Here is a 27738-nt window from a genome sequence, read left to right as displayed (position 1 = left end):
GGGAAGGAGATGGATCCCGACTGCAGCCTTCTAGTCTCTCTTTAGTTCACCATTTACTTTTTTGCATGACTGAGAACCATTGTGCACAATTTCCCTGGGAACTATTACCACTGTTTGTTTTTCAAAGAGGGCCAACTCTGAAATCTGAGAATGGAACTGGATACTGGCCACCCAAAGCGGTGGCCCTGTCTTCAGAGCCTGCTCAAGAAATTCTGCCGCCTGAGGCAAAAGACAAGATGGCTGCCCCATAAACACTCCACATACAGAAGCCAACCAGACTGGCAGCTGAATCCCATTTCAGCGTTGGTGATGTGTCTTTGTCCTCTGCCGTTGGTGGTTCTACAAGGTTCCTGTGCACAGCTTCTCAACCGAAGCAGTTTGCATTTCCAGTTTGGATTGGCAGGGTGAATCTAGACTCAGGGTAGAGCTGACAGTGTCCAGAATCTTTTTCTCTCTCGCCCTCTTGCAAAAAATAGAGTGCCGCTGCAGTCTGTTCTGTGGGATGCCCTACCCCATATCTCAGTTTTATTTTAGAGAGCGATTGCACTACCATCTTCTAGCCCCCCCCCCCCCCCGGAGCTTACAAGCCAGTGTTTGTGCTTTGAAAAGCCATGACCTCTTGTGCCAGATGTTAATCTACCAACTTGTGCCATCCTTCTATGCCAGCGGGGATATGGAAGTTCCTGTGTAGATTTACATTCTCTGGCTCCAGACTACAGGAAGCTTTAAAGCATTTCTGAATTGGTGCTCTTATTGTTTTAAAGAACTTCTGGGTAGAAGCCAGCGATAAGAAGTGGGTGGGAATATGCCATGTATCTCCATCTGCAAGTGGAACTTTTTAAAACAACCAGAAGATTGTTTATCTACCACAAGTGAATCATTGAGGGACAATGTTGGTGCTGATTTGCAAACAGCCTTTGGTAGGATCCCGATGTTCCTTGAAAGATGACCAGAGGGTCCTCAGTAAAATTGGCAAGCTGACCTGAACCACTCTGTACTGCTGATATTCCCCTGCAACATGCATAAGAAGCTGCCTAATACATTCTCAGACTGCCGTTCCACCTAGCCCAATACTGTCTGCTCAGACCAGCAGCAGCTCTCCTGGAGTTCAGGCAGAGCTCTTTCCCCTTGTCTGTTGCCTGATGCTCTTCACTGGGGACCAAAGATACTCAATAGCCTGGGATTTTCCGCATGCAGAGTGTACTCTCTATCACTGCGCAGTTAACCCTCCCGTAAAAGGTACAGCTTATTCCCATCGCAGTATCCTTGATTCACAGAATCAAAGAATTGAAGAGTTGGAAACAAGGGTTATCTAGTCCAATGCAGGAATCCTGCCCACAGCTGTCCCTGGGTGGACTAAAACCACCAACTTTCTGGCTAACAGCTAGACTCACTGACCCACAGAAGTCCACCATTTTGCCTATGCAGGGATTAGCACTTGGGGAATTGAGTTACATATGGAAAATGTAGAAGTACTTTGCAAGGCCTTCACTGGAAAAGACTAGACGTACCAGAGTGGTGGTTTTTGTGTGTTCTTGTGATTTTCTGCCAGGTGGGCTCCCAGCGCTTCAGTGTCAACATGCCTCACAAGTTCAGCATTCACAATTACAAAGTGCCCACCTTCTGTGACCACTGTGGTTCGTTGCTCTGGGGTCTTCTGAGACAAGGTTTACAATGCAAAGGTAGGTTGTGCGTCGTCCTTCGCGCTTGTGCTTAATAATAAAGCAAATAATAAAACGAAGTCTGCTTTGCTTATTATGCAACACAGCTGTTTTATGGAAATTTATTTGGATGCCTATATTTCATGAATTTTGCATTTTCTTGTATAGTATCATTATTTATGTCTGTTTGTCACTTTATACACACGCCTAAAAAAAATCTAAAAGTGTCTTTAACAGGATAAAATAGGAACAGATAAAATAAACAGAAACCAAGGAAAGTTAAAACTTTTCCCAAAATGCTCATCGAACAACACAATAACCTATCCTAAGTGCTTTACGTATGCTCCTTAATGAACACGCCATTGGTATTCTTTTAGTATTAGGTGCATAAAGATTTGTACAAATAATAAATTGCTTTCAAATGCACTACCTTACCATAGAAATTCCTGGATTCCCCAATTACATTTCATAGAGAGTGGGGTAGCCAGAACCCTGGATTTTTTCCCATACGAACTCACACATTTAGTCCTTGAGTGGTTAGCTTCTCATTCTTTGCCATCTCATTTTCGCACCGGGAGCAATTTATCTGCAATAGCAACCTTAAGTGGAGGAAATCAAAACATGTCTGCATCTGAGTTAAAGCCCCCCATTTTTTTAAATATACACACTTGCATGACTGCAGCAAGCAGAACAAAAACAACCCAGAATAATTCAGAAAGAGAGAACAGGATAAATGGAGTTGGTTGGCAACAGCTGCTGCCAACCCTGTTGGCTTATTCAATTCTTGGCAGATTTGTAGAGATGCCTCCCTGTCTCCTTATGTTCACTTAATTGGATTACTTGGACCCTTTTTTTAACCTTTTAATTTATGATGTTTTGGGAACATGCAGGGTTGTCCTACTGTGGGTGGTCACAGAATTCAAAGTAAGCTCTGAAGTATCTATGGCTGCTGTTTTTAGGGTCTGTTTCTGAAACCAGAGGCGTATTGCTTTCCCTTGTTTTTGGTTTGATCTTGCAACATAAGGTATTCAAGGAGCATCCGACTAAGGCAATGATTCTGAAACACAACAGCTTTATTTAAAAAAATCACAGCGGTGGTGGGAGATAGATAGGAATGTCAACTTTTTGAAAAGATTGTCCTATAAGAAAAAAATAAATAAGTGCGCATATTAGGAATTTGTTAGGCCAACAAAAATATCAATTTTTTTGCAAGCTTTCAAGTTCCCCAGAACACTTCATCATAAATTTTATGGTGGATCGTCTCCCACCTGCCTCTTATCAGGAGTGAGTAGCATCTGGTTGTGGGATTTGTGGAGCCGGAGGTTCAGCTGTTACGTGTTTCTTCTTCTCAGGAGTTTGGGGTACAACATGAAAACTGCAAAGCACCTGAAAGTTCATTTCCCACACCCCCATCTTCAAAACGTACTAGATGCTTGACTAACACCAGCAGCCTTTTTATTCCCCCCCCCATCCCCCTTAAGTTTTGTTGTAACACTTAGTCTGGAGAACTCAAACATTTGCACACCATTTTGTGAAGTTTTGGTTGGCCTAGTAAACCTATAGCTCTCATATGGACTGTTAGGAAAGTTTCCTTCAGTGATTTCATTCTCAGCTGTTCGACAGTGGAATTTGCTGCCAAGGAGTGTGGTGGAGTCTCCTACTTTGGAGGTCTTTAAGCAGAGGCTTGACAACCATATGTCAGGAGTGCTCTGATGGTGTTTCCTGCTTGGCAGGGGGTTGGACTCGATGGCCCTTGTGGTCTCTTCCAACTCTATGATTCTATGATTCTATGATTCATTCCAGTAGCAGTGGGAATGGAAAGACAGGGATGGGGAGCCTGTGCCCCTTGCCCCAATAAATTAATCGAATCATAGAATAGTGGCGTTGGAAAGGGACCCCACGGGTCATCTAGTCCAACCACCTGCAATTCAGGAATCTCAACTAAAGTATCCATGACAGATCCAACCTCTGCTTAATAACCTGCAATGAAGGGGAGTCCTTCTGAGGGAGACTGTTCCACTGTTGAACACCTCTTACCTTCGGAAGGTTCTTCCTGATGTATAGTCAAAACATCGCCTCTCCTGTAACTTGGATCATTAGTTCGAATCCTATCCTCTGGAGCACGATAGGAGAAATGAACTTGCTCCATCTTCTGTGTGACAGCCCTTTAGATGATGATGATGATGATAATGATAATAATAATAATAATAATAATAATAATAATAATAATAATAATTTATTATTTATACTCCAACCATTTGGCTGGGTTTCTCCAGCTACTCTGGGCGGCTTCCAACGGAATATTAAAATTCAATAACCTATTAAACATTAAAAGCTTCCCTAAACAGGGCTGCCTTCAGATGTCTTCTAAAAGTCTGGTAGTTGTTTTTCTCTTTGACGTCTGGTGGGAGGGCATTCCACAGGGCGGGTGCCACTACCGAGAAGGCCCTCTGCCTGGTTCCCTGTAACTTGGCTTCTCGCAGCGAGGGAACCGCCAGAAGGTCCTTGGCACTGGACTCAGTGTCCGGGCAGAATGATGGGGGTGGAGACGCTCCTTCAGGTATACTGGGCCGAGGCTACCATGTCTCGTGTTGTTGGGCTCCCAACGCCTATCAGCCCTTGCTAGTATAGCTCATGACAAGGGATTATGGGAGTTGTAGCCCAACAATGTTTGGAGGGTCGCAGATCCTTCATCCCTCTGTTAGAATGATCATTAAATGGCTTCAGTGTGATGAAGCGACTAGACCCTTGAGCAGCAAACAAAGGACCCAGATTCAAATCCCTATGGAAGTGCAGTGAATTATTGTTTGGGGGGCGGGCGGTGTTTGTATTTGTATCTCTAAAAGTGTTCAGCATTGAGTTACGCTTACTTTTTTGTACACTTTCTTGAGCTTTTTTTCCCTCCACAAGAGGGCACTCGCATATAAGGTATAAGGCTCCAGCAGTCTGTCAACAAATGAGGAGTCTCAGTGTTAAGCGGCCCAGTTATTTGCTGCTTCCTTTGATACATTTGCAGCCAGAAATCAATGATGTGTTTGGCAGGGGGAACATGTATATTCGTTTATGATTAATGGCCTTAGCTTGGGTCTGTACAATGAAAGGCCTGAGGGCTGATTGGATCGTCCTCTGCCGTTGCTCATTGCAACCCCACCCCCAAGGGCTTTTCAGTAGCAAGCTGAGTTATAAGTGATTTATGAAAAGGCTGGGTTGAGAAATGTGAGAGATGGAGAGAAGGCGTAATGGAGTAGAGCTGGAAAGGGAGGGATAGGTTGGCCAAGATTTCAGAGCGGCCTGTGTTGTTTCACAGGGACACGGGAGAGTGAACTGTGAGGCACTTCGAAACAAAGTGGGTTATCAGGATCTTCTGAAAATATAATGGCAACAAAACACCTTCCCTCCCTCTGGGCACTGCAATTTACCCCTCTCAGAGTTACCATTCCCAGCAGCCTTTTACAAAGTACAGTGCTCATATTTCCTTGAGGGAAAGAATGTGCTTTGATATAGTGAGGTGGCTTTTTAGGGTTAATAAAAATGAAAAAGTGGCCCTCAAGAGTGATTTGGGTTGTGCACCACTGTCTCTTGCCTCCTAGATGGTGTGAGGATGTTTTGCTTCATCCTGTGCTCCTTCATCATTCACAGACAAGATGGCTGCCTGTCCCTTCACAGCCCATTAATCACATCTTTTCTGTCAGGTTTGAAGGAGAGACCTGAGCGAGCAAGCTCCCAGAGGCATTGCTAGCTGGCTGCTGTTGGGAACATACTGCTGGCCTAGATAAACCTTGGCCTCATCTTCAGAAGGCAATTCTCGTGTCCCAGGATATGAAACGATCAGTCATGGATCCAGCTCAGCATTTTCCCCATTGAAATAATTTTCTCGTTTCAAGGAAGGTTGCTGCAGTTCAGCGCCCTGATTTCCACATGGTAAAGACAGATGTTGATGTTGACGTATCAAAAAATGATCTAATCCAGCTTGGGTTTTCTCTTCCTTTCTTCACCTGTTTTAAACTGCAGTTTGCAAGATGAATGTACATAGACGCTGTGAAACAAATGTGGCCCCCAACTGCGGAGTGGATGCGAGGGGCATAGCAAAAGTACTTGCTGACCTGGGTGTCACTCCGGATAAGATCACTAATAGCGGACAAAGGAGGAAGAAGGTAATCATTCTTGCATATGAACTCATGACTAGTGCTGTGCAGAACATTTTCTTCTGCGTTTTTTGTAACCACCCTCTGTCAATTAATGAGAAAAGTAATTGCATATAAAAATGATCAAGGGGAGTAAAAATGTTAATGAGGGTTTTTTTGTTGCATTTAGCTTACGCTTGAGTTGGCAAAGGGATTTTATGAGATTCTGATTACTGGGTCTTGGTCGATTTACATGGGGAGAGCCGGTCCTTAAAATATATTGCGCTCCTGAGCCATTTAAGTCTTTCTGTGTCTAAACCAGCACATTTAAATGGGCCTGGAATCTACCTGGCAGGCAGTGCAGTCAGGCCAGGGTCAGTGTTATATGCTCAGACCATCTTGCCCTAGTGAGCAACTGCGCCACCAAATTCCGAATCGTCTTCAGAGGCAGCCCCATGCACAGCACATTGCAGTAATCTAACCTAGAGGTTACCAGAGCATAGACAACAGAAGCCCTGGTCCAGATAGGTGCGCAGCCACCAGCCCAAGCTGATGGAAGGCACCACTAAGACCACCTGAGCCTCAAGCGACACCAGTGGGTCCAGAAGACAACAATCCCATGACTGCAACCATGGAGCAGGAATTCTAACAGAAGTACCCCCAAGCTGTGTACCCATTCCTCAGAGGGAGTGTTACCCTATCAAGAGAAGGCAACCCCCCACTCATCCACTCTAGGAAACAACCCACTAACAGTGCCTCAGCCTTATCTGGATTGAGCTTCAGTTTGTTGGCTCTCATCCAGTCCCTTACTGAGGCAAGACAACGGTCCAGCACATCCACTGCCACACCTACAGATGTAGAGGAGAAGTAGAGTTGTGTGTCATCAGTATATCGCTGACAGCGTATTCCAAAGCTCTGCATGCAGAAGTTCTCAAATTCAGTTCAACACAGTAGGGCTGGATGAGAACTGTGCCTGATATCACAGAAGGCTGTTGGCAGTTGGTATAGACAGCACTGACCTAGTTGGGTCAGTGGTTTAGCTTAGTATAAGGCAACTTCCTAGGTTCCCATATGGAGAAAATCAAAAGCAGTTGGGACAAAATAATGGCATCATCCCTGCTAAACTTGTGCTCTTTGGAGTACACAAACCGAGTGAGCTGGAAGAAGCCCTGGAAGAACTTAGACTGCTTTGACCTCAGTAGTGATGAAGTCAAAAAAGGCTTTTATTATTTTTCAATTGTCAGAAGGAATCGTTCTTGTCAGAAAGCTGTGTAAACATCAAAGCTACTACTTTGAAGTCCCCTTGTGAGAACACATGTGAACATAAATATTCTTATCTAGTTGAAAAACTGGCATGAGATCATTGTCTTGCCAGATGTTCCTTTCTACCCCCCGTGATATTACAGTGATGACAAATGGAAACGCACTGAAATAACATTCTCCCAAAAGAGAATTGAATTCAGGAGATGCTCTGCAAAGCCACTTCACAGAAGCTGATCCCTTCTGCATTGGGTAAAAAATAAATAAACCGCAAACCATCCCTTGGACCTCTTTATGCCAAGAGTCGCACATAACACCAGTGCACTCCTGAATATGTCTGTTCAGAAGGAAGCCCCACAGAGTCCTCCCAAGTATATATGGACAGGATTCCTGTCTTTATCTCCTGCAATCCATTAACCAGTGTGGTTAACTAGAGAGCTAGTGTGGTGTAGTGGTTAAGAGCGGTGGACTCGTAATCTGGTAAACCGGGTTCGCTTCCCTGCTCCTCCACCTGCAGCTGCTGGGTGACCTTGGGCCAGTCACACTTCTTTGAAGTCTCTCAGCCCCACTCACCTCACAGAGTGTTTGTTGTGGGGGAGGAAGGGAAAGGAGAATGTTAGCCGCTTTGAGACTCCTTCGGGTAGTGATAAAGCGGGATATCAAATCCAAATTCTTCTTCTTCTTCTTAACTGCCCACAGTAGTCCTTGGAGAGCCCGCCATTTAGAAGGGATATGCACGGTGCCCATTTCCCAGCAGGGATTGCTGCGTCCCGGTCTTGTCCCTGGCAAGGAAAGATGCTGTTCTAGGGGGTTGTAGTCACCTAAGTCACCTACTTAATAGACCCAGTGACATTAAGAAACCTAAGTTAGTCATTGTGATTAATAGCAATGTAAAAGCTAGTTGGATACCTCATAGGGTGTGTTGTGCCATCCTGCCAGGTACATAGCACATAGATTTCCCCATATGAACTGACCCAGACCCTGCAATCATCACTTGACGCCTTTCTTTCTTTGTGTGCCTCCTCCATGGAAGGTCCAGAGGGTGACAACATGCGAACAGTCCTTTTCCGTGGTGGCTCCGTGTTTGTGGAATGCTTTCCCCAGGGAGGCCTGCCTGGTGCATTCGTTACACACTTTTAGGCACGAGGCAAAAAGTTCCTCTTCTCCCAGACCTTTGGCTAATTAAGCAATCGGTGACCTTTTAAATTGTGTGTGGGAGTGTATTGTTTGTTTTTGTGCTTTTTTCTGGGGCACTCAAGGGCATGCAAGTACCGACACCGTGTTTTTCTAGAAGAAAAGCACTGGTTAAAAGTGTAGCGCTTACTATAACAACTTCATCGTGATTACTGGCAGCTTTCTTTCTAGAAGAAAAGAAGTGGTTATTATATTATGTATTTTTGTGTTTTTATATTGTAAACTGTGATCCTCAAATGAAGGGCAGTACAGCAATTATTATTATTATTATTATTATTATTATTATTATTATTATTATATATTTGCATATAGGAAGATGATGGTTCTATGTGCTCTTGACGTCTACATCAGTCACCTCTACCCAATACGTTTAAAGCACTCTTATACCGCTTTTAACAATTCTGGCTCCCCCTGCAAAGAATCCTGGGAATTGTAGTTGCTTAAGGATGCTGAGAGTTATTAGGAGACCCCACACAGAGCTACAGTTCACACCACCATTAACAAGTCACAGTTCCCAGGATTCTTTGGGGGAAGCCATTACTATTAAAGTGGTATGGCTGTGCTTTAAAGGTGTGGTGTGGACTTGGGAGGTGTTTTAAATGTGTGGTGGTGGCATGCCCATAAATCTCATGTTCATAATCAGCTGTTTTGCCTCATTCTATCAGCTTATTGCACTTATATTCGTCTGAAGAGACTTACATATATAGTTTCCAGGTGATCTTCTGTCTAGGCAACTTGTGTGACAAGACATTCTTAGGATCCACAGCGTCACATGCCATCAGGCCAGAAATGGGGAACCTCTGGTCCTCCAGGTGATTTTGAACTACAACTTCCATAATTCTTGACCGTTGGCTGGGACTTACAGCAGTGGAGCGCAACAACATGTGAAGGGTCATAGGCTCCCCACTCTCCTTCGAGATCATTCTCCTGACATAAATCATGGAGAATTTAGAAAAGCTGCATTTGGCAAGTCAAGCATCTTGCATCTTTTGGCGAGCAAAATGTGGTTGAAATCCACTAAATCTCCTTGTTTGCACAGCTCCTGTGCAGATTTAATTAAACTGGTGTTGTAATGGTGCTCAGTGAATTATGGCCTTTCATTCTGACACGACACTGTAGAACTTGTGTCAAGAATACTGTACCTTGTTTCAGAAGTTATGGGTTGTTGTTTTGAAATAGTTTCTATGTGTGGTCTTTCTGTGTATCTGGTAAGCCTAGCAGCATTTACCATGAACTTCTTCAAACAAGTTAAGATTTCAACGCAATAAATGCAAGTTTTTTTCTCTCTTTCAAAAAGGAGCTGCTATGCTTGTCAGTCTGTAAAGCAGATGGCAATTCAAGGAGGATTTTCAGTTGCCTTCCTCTTTGTGTGCAGACGCTTTGCTATTTGGAGCTGCGCCTCATAAATGTCATGTCAGAAGATGCTTAAGCATCTCATTTCTCTGTCTATTTTTAGCTTGTCCCAGGTGCAGAATCTCAACCACCGGTTCCTGGATCCTCACCAGGAGACGATGACAGATCAAAATCGGCACCGACTTCTCCATGTGATCAAGGTTTGCCCCCCTTTATTTTATATTTATGAATATTTAGAATTATTTTGGGGGTCTCGCTGAGCTGCAGCCTTGTAAACAATGTGGCCCCAACATCTCAGATTTAACGAAGAATAGATTATGAAAGAACTGGTGTCATAACATGGCCATATCACACAGATGGGATTGCCATGTGCCTTGCGCTGTCTTTCCTGCTCAGTAGAGCAGAAGGACATGCTAGTTTTGAAGATTCAGGAGAAACTGCTGAAGGCTTTTTTGGGGCCATCTAGTGAGACACTGTCTTCTGCAGAGGTAGCAAAAATGGTGCCCTCCAAATGTTGGTGGACTCCAACTCCCATCAGCCTTAGCCAGCATAGTCTCTGGGCAGAGATGATGGGAGTTGTCATACAAAAAAGACACCTGTAGAAGACACCATATTGGCTGTTCCTGTGACTTGCAGCAGCTTTCCCAGCAGTGGAACATTAACTGGAGAGTCCCACCACCCTTCTGAGTAATACCCCTCCCCACCTTCTCACTATTTTAGTGTTGTTAGCCGCCCTGAGCCCGGCTTCGGCTGGGGAGGGCGGGATATAAATAAAAATTATTATTATTATTATTATTATTATTATTATTATTATTATTATTATTATTATTATATAGAAGGATCTGGCAACTTCTGTTTCAGTGTATCTGAAGAAGTGTGCATGCACACGAAAGCTCATACCAAGAACTAACTTAGTTGGTCTTTAAGGTGCTACTGGAAGGAATTTTTTTATATTAACTGGAGATGTTGAGGATGGATCCTGGAGCTTTCCATATGCAAAGTACAATCTTTCTGTCTATCTCGGAGGGGCTGCAGTTTAGTGGTAGAGCATTTTATTTTCATGCAGAAGGTCCCAGGTTCAGTCCCTGGAATCCCTGCATAGGGCTGTCTGAAATCCTACAGAGCCACCACTGGTAGTGTAAATACTTACTTAGATGGACCAATGGTCTTTTTAATGTAGAGCATCTTCCTGTGTTCCTATCTGTTTGTTTATCTATCTATCTATCCACACACACACATGTATGTATGTATACATACATAATAATATTGACATCTGATGCCCTTTTAAAATGTGTGTGGAAGGGGAGATTATTGGGTTGTTGTCGTTTTGTTTTTATTATGTATTTTCTAGATTCAGGTAAGTAGCCATGTTGGTCTGACGCAGATGAAATAAAGAAATAAAAAGTTTAAAAACTGTCCAGTAGTGCCTTAGAGACCAACTAAGTTTGTTCTGGGTATAAGCTTTCGTGTGCATGCACACTTCAGATACACACGAAAGCTTATACCCAGAACAAAATTAGTTGGTCTCTAAGGTGCTAATGGACAATTTTTAACTATTTTTTATATAATTCATATGTATTTTCTTTTTTATATATATTGTGGTTTTATGCTGTGTACTGCCCTGAGATCTACTGGTATAGGGCAGTGTAATTTTTTTAATGATGATGCATGTGTCATCCTGATGCAACCAGGATCTTGGTATTGCTGAAGCTTAGCTCTCCCATATCCATGTGTGTGTGTGTATTAAAATATCTGCCCACTGCTGTCATTTTAAACTTTCACAGAAATCAAAGAGCTTGAAAATAACATTAGGAAAGCATTGTCATTTGACAACCGAGGAGAGGAGCACAGGGGAGGAGCCGCGACCTCGACTGACGGCCAGCTTAACACTCCCGGGGAGAACGGCGAAAACGGAGAGGTCAAAACACAGACGAAGCGCATGGGGCTCGAAGAGTTTAACTTCATTAAAGTGTTAGGGAAAGGCAGCTTCGGGAAGGTGAGCAGTCCTTGATTGCTGCTTGTTTCCACTGTGCGCATTAAATACAACAACATGCAGTACTGGTAGGAAGAAACAAGGCTGAGGCATGGTTGAAGCTTATGGCATATCTGTGTTTGCATTCACGCACACCCTCCTCCGGTGGTCATAGGGATTACCAAATCTATGCCAGTAGGGCTTCAGCAAATTTAAAAGCCGTGCATCAATTCAATCATGCATTGGGGCTTTGGAGGTTTATGGGTAAACCTGTTTCATGGCCTGATTTGAAAGAGGGCCAGTCTGGATCACCCGTAAGTTTCCAGATCACCCAGATTATGGCTGTGTAAGGGATCTGAATTCTTAGTATAATAATAATTATAATATAAATATATAAATAAATATTTTATTATTGGTACCCCGCCCATCTGGCTGGGTTTCCCCAGCCACTCTGGGCAGCTCCCAACAGAATTAAAAGCACAATAAACCATCAAACATTAACAACTTCCCTAAATTCTGGCCACTACAGCTCACTGTCTCTCGCTACCTCAGTTACCTGGCACAGAATCTCTTGCACAGTACAGTGGTACCTCAGGTTACAAACACCTCGGGTTATAAACACTTTGGGTTACGAACTCCGCTAACCCAGAAGTAGTACCTCGGGTTAAGAACTTTGCCCCAGGATGAGAACAGAAATCGTGCTGTGGCAGCGGGAGGCCTGATTAGCTAAAGTGGTACATCAGGCTAAGAACGGTTTCAGGTTAAGAAGAGACCTCCAGAACGAATTAAGTTCATAACCAGAGGTACCACTTTACCTTTTTGGTCCATGCACTGACCCCATAAACTTGATTGCACCAGCAGTCCTGTCAAGCCATGTCTCAGGCTGCTAATTCTGAGCTGCTTGATGCTGTGGATTCTCAAGTATATCAGAACAATGCGGCGGAACAGCTGTGTAGTCCAGAGGTAGCTATCCGGATATTCTTCAGCTACCATTCCTATCAATCTTGGTCAGCATGGCTTATGGTCAGTGATTGTGGGAGTTGTAGCCTAAGAACATCAGTGGATAACATAGGGGATTTAGATGCAGAAGGCCAAGGTTTAAATCTCTGCTTAGCTGGTTGCCGCTGCACATGTGATAGTTTCTTGGGCTGCTTTACTTCTATTGGTGGTTCTTGGAATAATTTAGAAAAGAACTGGTACCACCCATGCCCTGAAAAATGGCATAGAAATTATTGCCAGCGATGTATTTTCTCTGTGGCGCTGAACAAGTGTCTCTTTTTTAAGTTGGCTTGGTTTTTTATTTTTAAAATAAGTCAGTGCTGAATTGTTTGTTAAGTTGAAAGTGTGGCTGCCAATTGAAATGATCAGCTGCAGTTGGTGTCTTCTGTTGAGGCACTCGACTGAAAAAGCACTCCATAGGGAGGCTGACATTTATTCTCCCTGAAGGTGATTCCTGCTCGGCATGCCCTGATTTTGCAAGTCAGATAATTTGCTTTTTCAACTTGCCAGCCGTGCAGACTCAACAAGGCATGTAAATGTTAGGCTGTGTTTGCTCGGACTCCTGCTGTTCCGCCGTAAGGAGGAGTTGCAGAGGTGACTTTAAAGTGGCAGCATCAAATCCCATTCGGCTCTAGATGCGGCCCCTTGCTCAGCAGCGTTAGGTGGAAACAGCCTGAAATTCGAAGTGACAACAGAGCCAGGATGCGTGCAATTCTAAAGCCCGAGCGAGGCACACTAAAAAAATTTCACTGGGGCAAAAACTACAAGAAACAAGTGCATTGAGAATCTGGATTTTGTTTATGCCTGAAAAAACAGATCCACGTTTTGCATTGCTGATTCTTGCTGCAAACATGTAGATCAGTCTTGGGGAACCTTTTCAAGCCCAAAGGCTGCATTCTCTTTTAGCAAGCCACCATATCCTACACGCCAGTGGTGGGCAGGACTCAAAGCTAATTTGGGCAAGGCAAGCAAAGGTGGATTTTAGCTTTGTTTCTACACACATCCCTCGCTATCATCAGTTCATGAAAGCAAGGCTCATTGCTTAAGTAAGTAAGTAAGTAAGTAAATTTTTATTTATTTATACCCTGCCCTCCCTGGCCAAGACCGGGCTCAGGGCAGCTAACATCAAATGTCAAATACATTAAAACACAATTGTCAGGGGACTGACATCGGAGCCGGAGGCGGAGGGAAGGCTCTCAAGTGATGCTGGAGAGGGACCCAGCAGGGAGAGAGGTAGCTCAGCGGGGGAAGGAAATCAGCGCAACACCAGGGATAAAGGGGGGCAGATGGGGGAATCGGCGAGAGGGCTCCCGGACTCTTCGCCAGACACCAGCGGGGAGAGCACGGGTCCTCCGCTACCCACACCCTCCCTGCACAGAAGACTTCCGCGCAGGGAGAGTAGGAGGAGACTTGGCGTCAAACAGCTTTTATGCTGGAAAAGGTTTAAGAAACGCCCACTGACGGATTCTGCTAGTGACTGAGGCAGCCACGAAGTGAAGGGCTGTCCAGACAGAAAGGTTTAACCAGGCAACATAGCCAGGAGTGGCGGCAACTTACGCACGAGCAACCCCTGTATTCATTACAACAATCAAACAATTGATTAAAATACAGCTTAAAAATTAGAATCAGGATGAAATTAAATGACTGCATTCCAACCAGGCAAAAACAACTCTAGGATGGTTCAAAGCTGGGATAGTGAGAGGTATGGCTTGAGGAGAAGGCTGTTGCCTGGGGAGTTTCCTGAGGGCCAGATAGAGAGGCCTGGGTAGCATTTCAGGCTGGAACTGTGGCCTAGTGTGTATCTCTCCTCCATGAGGCCTAGTCTTCCTAGCCTCCTGAGGAACCATAGTTCTTGTGGTGCTGGAGACTGGCTTTTTGGAGGCTCTGGATCACACACACACACACACACACACACACACACACACCTTACAATTTCTGACCACTAAAGAGAGGGAAAATCCTTTTATAGGAAAATCTAAAAACTAGGAATACTCGACTTCTCCACTTGCCCCCTTGAAATTTTTATCTTATCCCCTGCCTTTTCTCCTCCAGCAGGTCCCAGGGTGGGTGACAACCATCTACAATTCAGAATTAAAAGCAGTTAAGACAAACTGCAGCCACAGGAATAGGGTGGACGCATTTCAGGGGTAAAGAAGGGTATCTTCAGCATTCTTCAAAAGCTGTACAGCGAAGAAGCCAAACGCACCTCTGTGGGGAGGAAATTCCAAAACTTAGGGGCAGCCACAGAAATTGCCTTCTCCTGGGTTGCAACCCCCTGAACTTCTGAGGGTGGTGAAACTACCAAAATGGTTCCCTCTGCTGAGCTTAATGTTTGAGAAGGTCTGTAGGGAAGGAAGTGGTCTTTCAGATACTGTGGAAAAAGGCATTTTGCTTCAGGATTGTCTGCTGTGTGTGCCTCTCCATTCAGTGAGTTTTATTTAGTGGGCACTAAAGAGATCATTTTGTCAGTGGAAGCATCTTTCCTTGCCAAATGGAATGATCGCTCATCTCTTTTCCTCACACGATATTCTGGGAGTTCCCCCAACTCTTTAGAGCCGATTTGTGAGGATTCCCATTGCGCTAACGGGAATTGTTGTGCTGGCTTCCACTAGTGCAAAACTTCCATTTAATTTCTCTTTTTAGCTACTTTAGTATGTGAACTACTTGCTCTTTGCCGTGTGTAAAAGTGCAGTTGCCTCTTTGTTGCAGGTCATGCTAGCCGAGCTAAAAGGCAAAGATGAAGTATACGCCGTGAAAGTCTTAAAGAAAGATGTCATCCTACAAGATGATGACGTTGACTGTACAATGACAGAAAAACGGATTCTGGCGTTAGCACGGAAGCATCCTTACTTAACACAGCTCTACTGCTGCTTCCAGACCAAGGTAGGTTCTATAAATCTATCACCAGACTTGAGGAACCAAATCTTCGCGGAATCTGGCCTGTGTGTCAGTACATGAAAAGTGCAGCTGAAATACATAGCACTGTAAGCCAGAACCCCTTCTTGGCTTCAGCAGAATGAATTTGTACCTAGCAAAGTGATTCTGTGGACAGTTAGATAAAAGAAAGAATACTACATGGGTAGGCAAACTAAGGCCCTTCTCAATCCAGCCTGCGGATGGACCAGGAATCAGTGAGTTTTTACATGAGCAGAATGTGTGCTTTTATTTAAAATGCATCTCTGGGTTATTTGTAGGGCATAGGAATTCATTCATTTCCCCCCAAAAAATATAGTCCGGGCCCCCACAAGGTCTGAGGGACAGTGGACCGGCCCCCTGCTGAAAACGTTTGCTGACCCCTGGAATAGTATGTTTGCAGCTCACAGGGCAATACATTTAAAATGGGATGCTTTGCTCAGTGGAGAGAAAAAAACAGTTTAAACCGAACAGCATATGAAAACAAATTGAAGCAACTGGATCCTGTTTATGTCAGATGAAAGATGATTAAGAAGTGCTTTTATAGGGGGGATGCGTGAGGAATTTGATCTCTGTGGATTTCTCTGCAAAATGACCTGATCTACGCCAATCAGAGTAATGGCCGCTTTGGAACAGCTATCTATTGGATTTCTCAGGTTGCAGTGCATTTCTTGGCAGTTTAAATATATCAGAATACATGTTTAAATATACATTTCTGAGAGAATCGAACAGATTTAAATATGTACTCTAATATGGCATATGAGAGGGCATATGGCATATGAGAGGGAATTATGGCTAATAACGTTTGAAAGTGACATGAAGTGGAAATATCCAGATTCTTCCTTCTCTAGAGCTGTGTGCTCTCAAATATTTAAATAATATTACATTTAAATGACAGGAAGGAAGATTTAAAATGTTGGGGGCAAGCCAGATATCTTTTGCTAAATCCAATTAAGGACAATAAGATTTACTGTATTTTTCCGTGTATAACACCCCACCCCCCTATTTTTTGGGACTCAAAATTAAGAAAATGCACTATGTGCTATCCATGTATATTTAGGAAAAAATATAGTCTTATACACGGAAAAATACAGTAATTGTGACTTGCTTGAAGCCCCAGTGATTTAATGGTGACTTAGTCATGACTACGTTTTATTGGATTATGATGATTTTATTATTATTATTATTATTATTATTATTATTATTATTATTATTATTTTGCTGGGGTTGGGAAGAGAAATTCAATGTGTAAAATTTTGCAAGGGGCAGTTGGGTATTTCCTTCACGTAAAGCAGTGATGTGAAACCTTGCAGATGCTTTGCTTGACTCCAACTCCCATCAGCCCCAGTAAGCATGGCCAATGGTCAGGGATGAAGGAAATTGTAACCTAGCTACCTTTGGAGATAGACCTTTGAAGGGGAGGCTAATTATTTGAGAATGCGGTCTTGGTGGAATGCATATTCTCTTGAAATACCTTACAGTAGGATGCTTGGGGGATTGGATAATCTGTGTTTTGAGGCAAAATACATTTTACAGAAGTACAGAGGTACCTCGGGTTACAAATGCTTCAGGTTACAGACTCCGCTAACCCAGAAATAGTACCTCAGGTTAAGAACTTTTCTTCAGGATGAGAACAGAAATTGCATGGCGGCAGCAGGAGGCCCCATTAGCTAAAGTGGTACCTCAGGTTAAGAACAGTTTCAGGTTAAGAACGGACCTCCAGAACGAATTAAGTTCTTAACCCGAGGTACCACTGTATCTTCGTAGCATTTTTCATTGTGAATACAGTACTTGTGCAGACTTAGGTTAAGAAAATCACAGATTAATGTGCAAATGGGATAGAACAGATTTATGAATGAGCAAATGTGGGGGTTAGAAAATTGTAGCATCACAGAATTGTAGAGTTGAATGAGACCCCGAGGCTCGTCTTGTGCAACCCTCTGCAAGGCAGGAATCTCAACTCAAGCATCCATGATAGATGGCCATCCAACCTCCAAAGAAGGAGAGTCCGCCACTTTCTGATGGAATCCGTTCCGCTGTCGAACAGCTCTTACCACCAGAAAATTCTTCTGTATTTTTAATTGGAATCTCCTTTCTTATAGCTTGAATTCAGTGGATGAACTGATTCATTCCTTCCAAACATTCTGGCCATTGGTGCCAAGATGTTGTCTTTTGTAGAATGCGGCACTCTGTATGTGAACATTTAAATGGGATTTGTTTCCTTTATTTTATAGTATGCTGAGCATGCTTTAAAAACCAAAACAAAAAACTATAATGCTGCTTTGCCAAATAGATGATTTTTTTAAAAGTCAACGATTTTAAAGTCCACCAACCAATTCTCTTGTGCAACCTCCATTGTAATGAGCAGTGTTGGTTTTTTTAAAGGACTTTTAAAATATATGTCCTGTGTTGCCTTTAAAGTGCCAGAAGGTGGCACTGAAGATACAGAAAGAAAGGGGAAAACCAACTCCCCCCCCAAAAAAGCCCCAGTTACTTTGGTTCTGTCTCTCTAAAGGAAATGAGGTGGTTACATAACTTCATACATGCAGTAGGAGCTGCATTGTAATCGATTTTGAATTCTCTTTTAAACTATTCAAAAAGACAAACACAGGCAGATCTTGCTGCTTTTACATAGCACACATTTGCTTATTTATTTGAACCCATTTATGAGTCTCTTCCCATAAAATACCTCCAAGCAATTTCACAGTAAAAGCATCAACAATAAAAAAGAACTCCATATGTAAAAATAACCTAAAACAATTTCACATGTGATAACAATTCCAATTCCAATACCAATACAGATTAGATGTCTCTCAGTGGCAAAGTGCATATTTGCATGTATTATGTATGCCTTGACATAAGTTATAGCAGCTGTTAGCTTGTTTATAAGATTTCTCACCCCACACCCTTCACTACAAGGTCCCAGGGCAGAAGAGTTTGGATATCCCGCCTTTCACTTCCTTTAAGGAGTCTCAAAGCAGCTAACAATCTCCTTTCCCTTCCTCCCCCACAACAAACACTCTGTGAGGTGAGTGGGGCTGAGAGACTTCAGTGTGACTAGCCCAAGGTCACCCAGCAGCTGCATGTGGAGGAGCGGGAAAGCGAACCCGGTTCACCAGATTACGAGTCCACTGCTTTTAACCACTACACCAGGGCAGGTTACAATAACATCATGCACCATCTTTAAAAAAAACAGGAGAAAACCAGAACACTTGCAAAACAAGTAAAACCAAATTCAACAGTTAAAGTCAATGTCACAGTTGCAGACTTAAGAAAGAGAAGTTTCTTGTAACTACCAACATCAGCTCTCATGCTGCCAGCTGCAAGAAATATTCCTTGAGATGGAAAACATGCCATCGATAACCTTTATACCTTCACCAAATCAGCTCCTGTAAAATGAGTTCTTTCTGCGTCCTGTTAGCATTGAAAACCAACCAATGCAATTCTTTTTCTTTCTTTTTTCAATGAAGGCTTCCCATTTAGGATTTCTGGTATGAAATCCGCCTTCTGGATTGCAGGCAAAAGAATGTCACAAAAGCATGCAAATAATCCAGTGCTTGGTTAAGTTTAGTGAAGTTGCATTTCTAAGCTGTGAGGGTGAAGGGGTACCCTAATCAGAGCATTGAAACCTTCACTTAATCCACGGCTTTGTTTCATCTGTCCTCGCAATGGCAAGATCCCCCACGTAGAATTAACAACCATAACTTCATATTTTTATAGAGCTTTATCGGGGTTTATAGGACTTTACGTGCATACACTCAGACATCTTTACTGCAGGCATTATTGTGCAGTATTAGCCCTCTTTCTGCAGACTGGGACTTGAGACTCACTTTGAGATACTTTGGCTTGGAGAGCCAATGAAATAATTGCTGAGTAGCTTCTTTGGTTAGAGCGTGGTGCTGATAACACCAAGGTTGCAGGTTCGATCCCCATGTGGGGCAGCTGCGTCTTCCTACATTGCAGGGGCTTGGATGATCCCCAGCTCTACATTTCTACGAGTCTAAGGATGCACATTTTGTGCTCATCTCCTTGCCATCGTGCTTCCAGGGAGAGATACGCACTTTTTGTTTAAAGCTCGTATGAAGAAAAAATCGCTATCGCTATTTGAGCTTTCCTCAAAACCAGCTGAACCTGATTGAATAGAGGCAACAGTGGGACTAGAGGAACAAGTGTGTGTTGACCTCCCTTGAGTCACTTTCAGCAGTCCTAAAATCTTATTGTCTGTCAGGTAGGAAGCAGCATCCCTGACCATTGGCCATGCACTCTGGGGACTTAAGGAAGCTGGAGTCCAACAATGTCTGGAGGCCCATGGGTTGTCCATCCCTAAAAAAGTAAAGGGACCCCTGACCGTTAGGTCCAGTCGTGGCCGACTCTGGGGTTGCGGCGCTCATCTTGCTTTATTGGCCGAGGGAGCCGGCATACAGCTTCCAGGTTATGCGGCCAGCATGACTAAGCCGCTTCTGGCAAACCAGAGCAGCGCACGGAAACGCCGTTTACCTTCCCGCCGGAACAGTACCTATTTATCTACTTGAACTTTGACGTCCTTTCGAACTGCTAGGTGGGCAGGAGCAGGGACCGAGCGACAGGAGCTCACCCCGTCATGGGGATTTGAACCACCAACCTTCTGATCGGCAAGTCCTAGCCTCTGTGGTTTAACCCACAGCGCCGTCCATCCCTAGAACGATGCAATATTGGATTCTCTGAGGCATTCTGGGAAATGTTAAACGACAACTTATAGCTCCTTGCTGACTTGCTGGGCGCCTAAGGCAGATCCAGTGCTTGTGGACTTAGCCAGGATGCTGGGGGCCCCATCATCTGGCCTGTGTGCTGATGACCTAGTATGGCCACACCATGTAGGTACCATTTCATACTACAAACTTGGCAGGCTCTTTTTTTCTATATAAAAAAAAGAAAGACAAATATGTGTATCAGTCTCTTCCACAATCGCGATAAAAGAGTTATTTAATTTCCCTTGCTTTTATTGAGCAAAAGAAGAAGAAGAAATGTCTCTGGAGTTGTAATTTGCAGATCCCATTGACAAAATATGCCCTGGCAACTTTCCAGTAACTGATTTGGGGACAGCAGTCTAAATTTCTCTCATAATAGTGGCTTGAGGGGCAAAACGTGTCATTTGTGATTTAGAGTGCCAATTAACCTGACTGTGGCTGGTCAGTCTTATATTTGTCTGGGCCTAATCAATGGTTTGTAATTCATTTTAGCTGATCGTCTTCTGTGTGGGTTGCTAGGCAGCTAAACCTGTTGTGCAGATTCTGCTGGATGAGTGTAATCTACTTAAGGTGCATTTACATTGTCCAATATTACTGCTGCGTGTCACGTTAGAAGTTTGCAAGGGTCATATTTCATATTCTGCACCCCAGTGGAGGCCATTTGTGATTGCCAGATGTTGGTATGAAAGCGTTTTTTGGTGTGGTTTTTTCGTGAGATATCTAATTAGACCCGCAAATACACTTTGATTTAAATATACCCACCAAACTTTTCCTAATTTACAAAATATGATAAAATACTGAACGATGCATGGCAATGAGGAGCCGTGCATCTTTCACTCAGTGCATACAATGCATGACATGCTGGTGCCACTATAATCCTTATAAAACTAGTAATTTCAACTAGCATTTCTTCTTGCTACTGGAAATTCACCCAAGGCTAATTCGCAGAGGAAATTCAAGAGCACAACAGTATGTCTTGTGTTTGGTTTTGCTTGTTGTGTGCTGGAGATAAACACTGTGTTCTGAGTTTTGACTTACGTGTAAAAAATAATACCGTGGTACGTCGGGTTACATACGCTTCAGGTTACCTATGCTTCAGGTTACAGACTCCGCTAACCCAGAAATAGTGCTTCAGGTGAAGAACTTTGCTTCAGGGTGAGAACAGAAATCGCGCGGCAGCAGCGTGGCGGCAGCAGCGGGAGGCCCCATTAGCTAAAGTGGTGCTTCAGGTTAAGAACAGTTTCAGGTTAAGAACGGACCTCCAGAACGAATTAAGTACTTAACCCGAGGTACCACTGTAATCCTCCCGTTCAAATTTTTCTAGGGATCAGGGGCGCTTTGATGTGTACTAAATTTCAGATTTCAGATTGCTATAGAAATATTCTCCTCTGTCGCACTTTTCTCTTTGTTAAGGCAGGTGCACAGCCCAGGAGATCTAAGAGGGCAGCCCCTACTATTTCCTCCCTGGGTGTGCGGTGGTGGGAGGAGGAAACCAGCAGCACCTCTTGTTCACCATAAGGCCACTCTAGAGGTGGCATGCGGTGGGGGGGGGAGTGGGGCCTGCCAAGCAGGTAGCAAATTCAGCCTCCAGGGAGCACATCACTGTCACCATGTCAGCAGCAATGCATTTCTGTGAGGTGGAATAATAATAATATAATAATAATTTATTACTTATACCCCGCCCATCTGGCTGGGTTTCCCCAGCTACTCTGGGCAGCTTCCAACCAAATATTAAAAACAATACAGTGTCAGACATTAAAAACTTCCCTAAACAGGGCCACCTTCAGTTGTCTTTAAAAAGTAAAATAGTTGTTTATTGCCTTGACATCTGCTGGGAGGGCGTTCCACAGGGCAGGCGCCACTACCGAGAAGGCCCTCTGCCTGGTTCCCTGTAACCTCACTTCTAGCAGTGAGGGGAACCGCTAGAAGGCCCTTGGTGCTGGACCTCAGTGTCTGGGCTGGATGATGGGGGTGGAGACGCTCCTTCAGGTATACAGGACCAAGGCTGTTTAGGGCTTTATAGGTCAGCACCAACACTTTGAATTGTGCTCGGAAACGTACTGGGAGCCAATGAAGATCTTTCAGGACCGGTGTTATATGGTCTTGGCGGCCGCTCCCAGTCACCAGTCTAGCTGCCGCATTCTGGATTAATTGCAGTTTCTGAGTCACCTTCAAAGGTAGCCCCACGTAGAGCACATTGCAGTAAGTAATCTTCTGCCGCTGTGGAGCCTGCTACTTGAGGCTGTCATCTCACCTTGCCTCATGGCTGCGCCGGCCCTGGATGTGGAACAGGCTGCCTCCCTGTATATTTTTAGGTAGCTTGTCAAAACAGTTTTGGGTTAGGGTTCATGGGCTTCTTTTTGCTGTCTGTGTTGGCCTAATTTCTGGAAGTATGGGTGTCATGGCTGGGAGCTCGATGAATTGGCTTTCTAAAAAATAAAAAAGCCTGCCTGCCTGCCTGTAATAATTAAAGGAAGAAAGACATTGGACCACCACACTGTGAACTTTTATGAGTTTGTGCATTTCAGAAGCAAACAGAACAGCCCTGCAGATGAAGTTGTGGTAGCTCAGGAGTTTGGGAACTTTCCTAAGCAGTATGGCAAAGTTGAGTAAATGCTGAACGTTCCTATTGTCCTGCAGACAGAAGCCCCCGTTGTGTCCAGATTGCTGACCTGATTTTGAGAGAGTGAGAGGGAAACTTGCTGATATGCTGCACTGTCATTCCGAGCTGTCCTTGGAAAATTATTAAAGCCCTGTTAGCTCACTGAAGCTCCATTGTTCTCAGCAGCCCCTCAGCAGTGTTAACTGGATATACTCTCCCCGGAAAATACACAGCCATCATAGGCATCTGATCATTAAGGGAGAGTGGTGGAGAGCTCAAGATGTCAATGAGCAATCTGAGCTCATTCTCTGTAGGTTCTTTTGAAGCTAGACTGATGTTGATGCAATACATAAAAGTAAGTCCTATGTCCAAGTGGGGCTGCTCTAAATGGTCCCTGATTTGGGAGGCCTGGCCTGACTCCCCAAGTAATTTTTATCCCTCCCCTTACTCTCGGCAGCAGCAGAAGTAAAAGCAAAACCGGTTTAATGTAGGCACAGTGCTAGAGTGGGTGGAGCCTAGCCTCCTAACTAGAATGCAAAATAATTCCACCCTGCTCATCAGATCAATCATTGAATGAGTGAAGGGGATGATAACCGTGTCGTGTTTTTAAAGAAAACAGATTTGATTGCACATACCACACCTAACATAGGGATGCGGGTGGTGCTGTGGCTTAAACCACAGAGCCTAGGACTTGCCGAAGTCAGAAGATTGGCAGTTCGAATCCCCACAACAGGGTGAGCTCCCGTTGCTCGGTCCCTGCTCCTGCCAGCCTAGCAGTTTGAAAGCACGTCAAAGTGCAAATAGATAAATAGGTACTGCTCCGGCGGGAAGGTAAACGGCATTTCCGTGTGCTGCTCTGGTTTGCCAGAAGCGGCTTAGTCATGCTGGCCCCATGACCCGGAAGCTGTATGCCGGCTCCCTCGGCCAATAAAGCAAGATGAGCACCGCAACCCCAGAGTCATCCGCGACTGGACCTAATGGTCAGGGGTCCTTTAACTTTACCTTTACCTTTACCACATCTAACTTGCTGTTATAATGTGTTTGACTCTGAGTGAATCCTGGTGTGAGGACATGTTATCCATTATAAATTAAGGCATTATACAGGTGATTGATACTCCTGAGACTGGGAGTGTCAGAGTTGAATGTCTCTTCTCCCTATCTTTCTTCAGCACCCCTTGCAATAGAAATAATAATAATAATAATAATAATAATAATAATAATAATAATAATAATAAGCAAAGAATTGTTAAGTTATCTCCCTATTTCTGTGCTCCAAACCCCGCATTCACTTACCATTGGTTTGGTTTGGTCATTTGTTTGTCAACTTTCTATTCCACCCTTCATCACAGGTTGGTTTACAATATAAAAGCGCAGAGATACCTACCATAGTAACAAACAAAAACAAGACACACACACACCCCAATCCAGCTTCTTCATACAATCGGTTCAGACCCAAAGTTTCCACTGAAATTCCACTGGGACATTGAACTTTTACTTCCACCACCACTGCTAAGTAGTAACTTTGTTCTATTGCCAACCTTCCTTGTTTGAAAACAATCTATGAAAGGTAACCCCTTGACGATGCAATCCATTGCAAATTGCACAGATTTCACCAGACCGGTCATTTGATCACCATTTAGGCTAAGTCCTGAACAAAACCCTTTCTTTGTGATTATAGTGTAGGATTAAGGATATGATTCCTGCTCTTCTTTTCTACCAGTGCCGTTTTCTAGGCTTAAGCTCCTAAGGTGGAGACCTTACAGAACGGGGGCTAAGTTTTTTTGTGGAGAATTGTCAATGTCTCCGGCTGACCAGACGGGAACATTTCACCAAAAATAAAAATCTATATAATTATCCATTGAACTGGAGACCTACTAAGGCAAATAAACTAGACCTAAGCAATAAGAGAGAGATGCTGCTTCAGCCTGCAATATATGGCTTTCTTACACTTTGCATCGCTTAGTATAAGCACAGCTACGAGGGCTCCCTTTTGGGCACATGGAACAAGGTAGGGTCTTTGCCCTTTAGGCCTGGCCATCACATCACACTATGACCTAGAGGTTCATCTAGAGCTACAGTCTGGTATGTAGGAAGGGCTGTAGCTCAATGGCAGAGCATCTGCTTTCCATGGAAAAGGTCCCAGGTTCAATCTCTGGCATCTCCAGGTAGGACTGGGAATGTCAGTGTAGACATTACTGAGCTAGATGGATGGATGAATGGGCTGATTCAGTTTACTGCACTTGCTATGTTCCTAAGAGCATTGCATTGCTGGACCAAAGGCCAGCATCCTGTTTCCCACAGTGGCCAACCAGCCGCTGATGGGAAGGAGGACATGAATCCTACAGGTAGAATATAGGCATCGTGAAACAGGGAGAAAAATGGATATGTATGTTTGTTGTAACACAGGAGTGGACCTGGAGACTTCAGGTTTGCAGGATCAATTTTGTATTTTAATTGAACCCTGAGATCCACCAATTGCAAAAGACATGCATTTAAAATGAAACAACATGGGGCAATTTCCATAGTATTGTAGCATTGGAAGAGATTCAGGGCAGGAATCTCAACTAAAGCATCTATGTCAGACGGCTCTCTATTCTCTCCTTAAAAAACCTTCAAGGAAGGAGAGTCCACCACCTTCTGAGGGAGTCCATTCCACTCTCAAACAGATTTTACCATTAGAATGTTCTTCCTCACGTTTAGTCGGAATCTCCCTTCTTATAACTTGAAGCCACTGGTTTGAGTCTTAACCCCCGGAGCAGGAGAAAACAAGCTTGCTGCATCCTCCATGTGACAGCCCTTTAGATACTTGAAGATGGCTATCTCATCTCCTCTCAATCGCCTCTTATCCAGGCTAAACACAACCAACTCCCTCAACTGCTCCTCATAAGGCTTGGTGGCTCTGTGCATGTTCCAGCTTGTCAATATCCTTAAATTGCAGCACCCAGAACTTGACACATAATTCCAGGTGTAGTTTGACCAAGGCACAAGAGAGTGGTACTATGACTTCCCTTCTTCTGTGCACAAAGGAAGTGTCTGTTGATGCAGCCTAGAAGAGCATGAGCCTCTGTTTTTGCTGCTGCATCGCACTGTGGACTTATTTAAAGCTTGTGGTCTAAGACCCCTAAGTCCTTTTGGAGAGCCAGTGTGGTGTAGTGGTTAAGAGCGGTAGTCACGTAATCTGGGGAACCGGGTTCGCGTCTCCGCTCCTCCACATGCAGCTGCTGGGTGACCTTGGGCCAGTTGCACTTCTTTGTCACCGCCGGCCACACACAGGCGCGTCCACATGCAGGCGTGCTCCCTTTCGCCGTCCGCAGCCCGCCTGCCCTCAGGCCCCGCGCCGCGTGACGTCGAGAGCCGCCCACCCAGGCCACGCTCTCCTCAGCCCCGCACGCGAGGCACCTGAGGCGAGGGAGAGAGCGCGCGCGCTCTCGAGGGAAATGGCGGGGCGGGGTTTTGGTGGGTGGGTGGGTGGGTGGGGTGGTGGTGGTGCTTCGGGATCCTTTTCCGTGCCTTGCTTCTGAGCGGCCGCCGAGTTGAGGGAGAGCACCTGAGGTGAACCACAAAATGGGCCCGCCCTCCCTGTCAGGGAGGAAGGGGTGAATTTCGTCAGTGACGAGGAGGGGGTCCAGAGGTAGCCAGCAGGAGTGGCGGGGGAGCACGAGAGCAATTGCAGAGGGAGGGTGGCTGTTAGGCACTAAAATCCTGCATGCGGGATTTCCCCGTTCTCTCGTGCCTACGCAATTCCTGCCCTTCTCCCTTCCCCTTCGAGATTTGCTGCAGAGACAAGCAAATGAAGAAGAAAGGGAAGAGTATTAGCTGACATGTCCCCGGATCCCATGGAAAACACCACAGATTCCTTTGCTTACCAGCTCTTTTTATTTTAAGTTGGCTTCAAATCTGTAATTGTGTAGGTGTATGTATGTATGTATGTATACATACACACACATAAATATTCATATCTCTTCCCTCTCACCTTCCTTTCACCCAGTTTCTCTGGCACTGGTTTATAAATGCTGCTATGTAGAAATGATGAGAAAGTTGCACCAGCAGAAGGAATGGATATGTGCTGTTAGTAAATAGAGAGGGAGTTGAACTGCAGGGAGGGACAGGCACTTTTCTATGTATTAATTTGTATAATGCCCTTATGCACATGGTGCTTTGCAAAAAATGGATATGAGAGGTACCATACCCCTCTTTGCTATCTGAAATAGACTCAGGGAAAAGAGAGAGAATGGGGGAAGGGGAAGAATGTGTGGTTATTTACATTTAGCTTGTTTTGCGGCTCCCAGTTTTTTCCCCCCTTCGGAAATGGATCCAAGTGGCTCTTTTTGTCTTAAAGGTTGCAGACCCCTGTTCTAGTGCAAGGGGTTTTAGCTGCTCCACGCTTTCCTTTCCCTGTGTGCCCCTCTGTGAAATCCCTAAGTCTGTCCCCCAACCTTCTGGAGTAAATTTATGGGGCACATGAGGGGAGAGGAGAGGATGTGGAAGTTAAAACTTCTTGAGTTAGCGTAACTGCTTAGTTGTATACCGTCCATGGTGCCTCCGAGCACTGCTGAACGGGGGGGAGGGGGTTGTTTTGAGAACCAGAACTGAGCTGAGCTCGCAGCCCTTCCCCATGTAAATCTGCTCCTATTTATGCCAAACTTCCTTCATTTCAGTGATGTAATTTACAGGAGGAACAGGAGTTGTTGTTGCTACTGTTGAACAGCTGGGGGTGAGGAATCTTTGCTTATGTACTACAAATCACCCAAAGGTCTCCCTGTCAATGCCAGTCTACCTTCTGACCAGCCCTGGCTTAAGAGGTTTTCTTATGATCTAAAAGCCTGAGAGAATAATAAACAATATATTTGTGTGGTGTTGAAAAGAGAGCGCCAGATAAGTCAATCAGAGGAGAGCATTGCATGGGCAGGAGGTCACAACCAAAAAGGCCTTC

General features: G+C 44.4%; 1 protein-coding gene across 1 annotated transcript in view; it reads left to right on the top strand.

Annotated features, from left to right (window-relative positions):
- The window catches only part of PRKCE (protein kinase C epsilon), a 315220-nt gene that overhangs the window by 219634 nt on the left and 67848 nt on the right, over positions 1–27738 (top strand). The window contains exons 6-10 of the mRNA XM_082217524.1: positions 1553–1682; positions 5673–5815; positions 9696–9792; positions 11377–11588; positions 15273–15446. Of these exons, the coding sequence (XP_082073650.1) occupies positions 1553–1682; positions 5673–5815; positions 9696–9792; positions 11377–11588; positions 15273–15446 (756 nt within the window). The remainder of the gene's footprint in view (positions 1–1552; positions 1683–5672; positions 5816–9695; positions 9793–11376; positions 11589–15272; positions 15447–27738) is intronic.

Source organism: Podarcis vaucheri (assembly GCF_965113315.1).
Source record: "Podarcis vaucheri genome assembly, chromosome: 3".
NCBI lineage: Eukaryota > Metazoa > Chordata > Lepidosauria > Squamata > Lacertidae > Podarcis > Podarcis vaucheri.
Note: the sequence above shows the minus strand (reverse complement) of the source record. Positions and strands in the feature narration are given on the sequence as shown.